The 6,206-nt window shown below is 42.0% G+C and overlaps 1 protein-coding gene across 2 annotated transcripts in view; it reads left to right on the top strand.

Annotated features, from left to right (window-relative positions):
• TM9SF3 (transmembrane 9 superfamily protein member 3) overlaps positions 1 to 5,895 on the top strand; it is a 61,296-nt gene extending 55,401 nt beyond the window's left edge. For both annotated transcript variants that reach the window (XM_037435950.2, XM_037435951.2), the window contains exon 14: positions 5,265 to 5,895. In XM_037435950.2, coding sequence (XP_037291847.1) covers positions 5,265 to 5,332 — 68 coding nt within the window. In that variant the 3' untranslated portion in view covers positions 5,333 to 5,895. The remainder of the gene's footprint in view (positions 1 to 5,264) is intronic.
• Positions 5,896 to 6,206: the final 311 nt, after the last annotated feature.

Genomic DNA, 6,206 nt, shown 5'->3' on the forward strand with positions numbered 1-6,206 from the left:
GGCGGTCCTTCACTTCCTCAGTTGTGTGGCCGCGAAACGAGTCAAGAACGAGCATGGACCTCTTTGCGAGCATCGCACCGGGCCTCTTCTCCCATACCGTTTTCACCAGTCTACGAACAAGTCACTGTTCATCCACGCGTTCTCGTGTGCGCGCACCACCACACCGGCAGGCAAATGAACCTTTGGTAGAGTTTTCCTTTTCAAGATGACGTACGGTCGCAGTTGCGTGCTGTCGGCGAGGGCACAATGCAAGACTGTGATGCGTAGTTTGGTGTTCCCGCCGGTCAGCACGCTCACCGAACTGCTGCCCGTCTTCTCAATCGTTGTGTCCAACGACATTTCAAAATGAACAGGAGTTTCATCCGCATTGCTGATTTGCGAGAAAATGTAATTGTGCTGCTTTCGCATGCCAATTACATATCTCTGGTACTTGGGAGGCTTCTCCTCATAAGAAGCCGGCAAGCGTTGACATATTTTAGTCCGCCATCTGATTGAGAGCCCTTGCCGCTTCATAAAGCGGTGCAGCCATCCGCGGCTCGCACGGAACTCGTGAGGTAGGCCTAGCTCCCTCAAAAGTCGCCGCGCTTCCACTTGGGCCATCTCGGTCGATACGGCGTGACCCCTACTTCTCACATCTTCGATTAACTTTACTAGCTCCGCCTCCAGCTCAGGGTAGGCACCGGTCTTGGGGCCACGAATTTGCGGAAACCGCCTCCGTAGCCTTCGTTACACTGTTAAGGGGCTTCACAGCACAACACGCATTGCTTTGAAGCAGCACTATAGGAAAAACCCCGCGTATTATCCGCACCTCCACTTTGCCACTGAAATTTTTGGGTTTTTGGTGCGGGTTATACGCGCAAAAATACAGCATTAGTAATACAGTTGACTGCCGATAACAAAGCTAGATATATCAGATGTCTCGTAGTTAGTTTGGCAGGGGCACAGTCATGCAGAGATAGACGCGTTAACGCTACTGGTTCAGAAGAAAGTGGAACCCCACTCTTTATTGGGCACGAACATATATGAGCTTATAGGCATGCAAATAACAGGGCCTACCATGTTCCAGTGGCAGCCTTATACGAAAAGCTGAATTGTGGTAGAAACTTGTTAATTTACACCTCATTAACACAAGCTTTGCAGAACTCGTCTATTTTTTAAAAGCTTGTCAATTCGCACACAAATTGTGTCTATTACAGATAACTTGTGTGCACTGTAGTGGCTGGCTCTCACACGACCAGTTGCTTTTCCAGTTAAGTGGCGTGATGTGCGATAGAAGCCTCAGTGATGGCTCCCTCAAATCTCGAAAGCTATGCTTTGTAGCCTGCATGCTCCAAAAACATTGACAAAGGTTGAAGTATGCAGTATCACGTTGTGGCTGCTTTGCATTTACTTTAATTTTTCAAATTACAGCGAAATCTCGATACAAAGAATCTCAAAAGACCTCTAAAGATCATTTGTTATTTTGAAAAATAGATGTAGTGAAAGTATTAAAAATTTGCTCGATAATCATGAATGCAAACAAATGATTCACCTACCTGTGCTGTTTATACATTTGCGACCACGTTATGCTCCAATTAAGTGCAGTAAAACAAACACAAAGTATTATGGAACGAGTGCACGGTTATTTGAGGAAGAGCGCAGTTCATTGTGATGTAGGCAGCTCGACTGCTGAAAGCATGTGCATCCTTCTTATGTTACGCACTGCGAAGCATCGGCGTTAAATACCGATTCTTCACGTTGGTTGACGCGCACTGTTTCAACGTTGTCTTCGCACTCGTCGCCGTTTCCTTATCATGACATAGTATGGATCATACCGGTCGTCAGTCGTCGCACTGTTCGTAGTGCTCGAGCGTTAGTGAAGCATGCACGGGTAATCATTGGCAACTTCGGCCCACGGGTCACTCTTATCGCATTTTTTCACTGTCGTAGCAATCCTTTCATGCTGCTTCCGAAGCTCATCTTCAACGTTCAACCACCTATTAAAAGGCTAGAATACAGCTTCATAATGAGCGCACAGGTAAAGCTGCCCAAGGAAAACAAAAGCAACAACGTAAAACCCGATGTGAAAAACAAGTAGCAGGCGATGACGATAGCAATAGGGCTATTGCACATTTGAATAGGGTGGGCAAATAGAGAAATATGCGGGCAGTCTGATGATGATGGTGATAGTGGCAGGTACGGCGCTGAACGTTGTTTTTACCGCCACGAGTAACTTTTAGGGGCGAAGTTTCTTAGGGTGTGGGCTTGTCCACCGTTGTCTGTCGTTGCCAGCCCTAGTACTCAGAGTGCTCACTAAATGGTGCTGCGGCGCTCGCTCCCATCACCAGCTCGTTCTCGCGGCAGCAACTCGAGAGTGGCGGGCGCGAGTTCACGGACAAAGTGCTCAACCAAGACCTGGCCGTCATGCGGGGTGTACCCAGCACGGTGCAATACTGGTTAGAACGGCCGCAAGAAACTTTTTGCCATGATTCGCCAGCTGGGCAAACCGCACGTGTTCCTCATGCTTTCTACCGTGGAAGTACACTGGGACAAGCTCCTCCCAACTGTGGAATGGCGGCGAGTGGGATTCACGGTATACAGATGTACCTCCGGAGCTTCGCCCATTCATCATCATTCACCTCGTAGATATGCTGTGATTTTTTTACAACCGCTATTCGTTATTTTGGAGTGTTGTGGATATATAAGGGGGATAAAATTTCTTACGTTATTCTGAAAGATTCGGTATTCTAAAATACGTAGTAGTGAAATATTTTTGCATTCAACCAATCAACATTTGAAGGGGGATTCTCGAAAAAGTCGTTAATCTGAAAAAAAAATGTTAATCTCAGGTTCACAATAACGAGATTTCACTGTAGTTGCTTCTGCATCAATATTCCACAGAAGCATCCTTTTCATGGTGACCATCATAAAGATGGCACCAGTGCCACGATAAATATGTGGCTTTTTGGGTTTCTAAAGAATTGTGTTTTTTTAATTATTGTGACACCCTAAAACTTTTCTATATAAACAACTACTCTCAAGTTCATCATTAGAAAGTGATGTGAAAAGTTGCTAATTTTTTTGAAGTAACTTCAGCGTTAGCAAGGCATATCTGTTATGACATAGTTACTCCGTGGAGACAACAGGTGCTTTGGTATCTGAGTTATTAATGCTTAGTAATAAGTGTTTTCTAAAAAAATATATGTATATTGAATGTTGGGCTACACTACCAGAAGAGGGCTTTTGCATATTTAGTTGCTTGGATAGGTCGATCGATAGAGGGGGTGTGACTAGAGTAGGTACATGCTGCACACAATATACTTGGCAAGACAAGTGCCATGTGGCAGCCAGTATACCACATTTTAACAAAGCAGCATTAGTTATCAGTCAATAGCAGATTGCTATACAAATGACAACCCACTCATTGGGAAAAACCAATGTTTCAAATTTGATACAGGGGGCATTACAGGGTTAAAATGAGCTAACATTTTTGGAAGGAAACCTTATAGTGGTTAAATTAGGCAACATGCACTATGCCATAACATTTATTCCTTTTTTAGTAATGGCTTGCGCACCTCAGCAGATGTTAACTTGTATTTGGCATTTTGTTCATACTGCTGTTTGCTGTAAAGTAATTCTGCATTCGTGGCATGAAGGGTTGTATTAATGAGATTTCAGTGTGATTTAGTGAGGAATACTAATAGCAGAAGAAACTGCCATAGACTTTCATTAATTCAAACTTGCAGGGACCTTATAATTTTGTTTGAGTTATCAAAAGTTCTCATAAATATGACTCAGGTCAACGTACCAGCTAGTGCTGCGATGTTTCTCAGGGCTGCAGAATAATAGAGAGCTCTGCATGACTGCTGATGAAGATTTTAGATGTGAGTGATCATATAGGTAGTACTCATTATTGTACAGTGCCTGTATGCATAATTCAATGAATGTCCGTATCTTTGAGGACATTTCTTCGACGACCTGCCACGGTTTTATATTTGTGGCACGTTTTTTTCTAAAACAGCCAAATGCTCTTTAACTGAAACTGAGAAAAGTGCACTTTTTTGCTGCTGACATTAAGGGTCGTGCCTGCTTCAACTGGTTATTGCCAGTATGTTCCTCTCCCCTAATTACTTCAAATCCATATCATGGCTAAAATATACATAGCCCAGTATTATTGGTAATGAGGAGTAAAGTTTGTATTTGGCCGATATAGATTGGAACATTTTATTTGGGCTTGATTTACCTCATAAAACAAGTCTAGAATTATTCAAAGGTACACTAGTGCAATATGTTGTGATAAATTAACATCATCTTTGTGCTTTTCTTTTAGTGCCATGCTTCCTCATATGGGCATAATGACGATTACTAGACTTAAACAGCGACTGGCCCTTCCTAGCAAACAAATGGTGCACTATTCTGGGCTGTCATCTATTGCAGAACTTAAAAAGTGCTCTAGTTCGTTTTACGCCTAGCAGTTTTGAGCCACTTTTTCTTCAGAAAACAGATTTCTCGCCAACATTTTCATTTCATATGTATTTCATTTGCGAAAAATACCGTGTTTGAGTGGAAGGAGGACATGATGCTCTAGCGCTATACTTGAAAGAAACAGTAAGAGGTCGAAAGAAGTAGGAATATCCAGTTCTTACTCTTTATAATTGAGTGTTGTCATTGAACATCATGTCCTTCAGTAAGTGCTAACTCACCCTAGACAAACGTATTGTGCAACATAAATATGATAGCAAAGCAACAAGGACACAATTGAAACATTTTGGGTGAGACCATGTTGGTTGTTTTGGTCATGATTGTTGACGCAGTGCTGGTTTAATGAATGTGGCTCAGTTTAATTGGAATAGTTCGAGTATTTTGCTCATTTTTGGTTAGAAACTGCGTTTTTGAGTTCATGTTACGATAGAAAACTGCGGCATTTTGATTATAACTGTTTTAGAAGTTAAAGACATTTAGGTGCACTTTAGGCTCACGTGAAATTTAGCCTAGTTTCGGTTTCTGCATTTGGCTCTTTTTGAAAAAAAAAAAAGGCTAGATTTGTCAGCGGCGATATGATGCTACATAGTGATGTCAAATTAAATGTTCTCGGAAATGGCCACGTTAGTTGATTCTTGTTCACTTTACATCTTCCTACTTCAGAATTTTTTACATTGTATTGAGCTGGTTACTTGGTTGAATCACTATGTGTAGTGAATATTTTACAGCAAGTCACAAGCATTGAAAAGTTGACTGAGCAGTAGCACTACTGACTGTTTATTTTTGGTTCATTTTTTCCACAGGCACCTTTGGCTTCATTGGGACTAGTGCATTTGTGCGAAAGATCTATTCAACAGTCAAGATTGACTGAGGAGAGGACCTGGCTTTGGTTTTTCTCTTTCTAGTTCAGAGACTGGTGCCTGAAAGTGTGTGCATGTGTGTCTTTGTAAACTTTCATCACTGTTAATCAGGAGGAGAATCACACGGGTTTTTTTTCCGGTGAAATGTCTTCGTTCCCACACTTTCTTCCATTTTTTTCGTGCAAAAATGCAGCATTAAAAGAGTATGAGAAATAAGTTAGTACTAGGATTCTGTTTAGAACAGGATCTTCTACATAAAAAGTTAGACCACTTCATCGTGAATTGCTTGAAGAATTATCTCTGTTCCTGCTGTAGGTGTTGGAAGTTCCAATAATTTGACACTGATAATCATGTATTTATATGCACAATTTTTGTTAGCCTGTTTTCCGGTGGAGTCATCTCTGCTTCAGGGATGTTGTCATCTGTGTGTGAGAAAGTCTCTTTTTAGTGTCTGAGATGCTTGGGGTGTGAGTTTGATTTACTGTGGAAATTGTGATTTTGATTTCCTCCTGTGTGAGGGCTTTGCTTGAAGGAGTACCTCACATAGAAGTTCCTTGTACATATGTATGTATTGGGGTTTGCTTGCATCATATTGATGGGGCACTGAAGATGGACAAGCAAGCGTGTTTGTTCTTGCATACCGCACAAGTTCTGGATGTGTTATTTTCTTTCTGCCCTGGTGCCCCACCCCCCTTTCTTTTTATATAGTTTCCTGTACATATTGTAGCCATCAGCCTGAACGATAAACAGGACGTATGTGAGATGTTAGTTCTAGCACAAATTAAGTAAGCTGTTTGAGATGCTTTGCACTTGATCAGACACCAGAAGCCAGTCAATGTGTGGCAGTCATACCACCAGAGATCTTAATCATTGCGAGAATGTATA

The sequence above is a fragment of the Rhipicephalus microplus genome, chromosome X (genome assembly GCF_043290135.1).
Source record: "Rhipicephalus microplus isolate Deutch F79 chromosome X, USDA_Rmic, whole genome shotgun sequence".
Taxonomy (NCBI): Eukaryota; Metazoa; Arthropoda; class Arachnida; order Ixodida; family Ixodidae; genus Rhipicephalus; species Rhipicephalus microplus.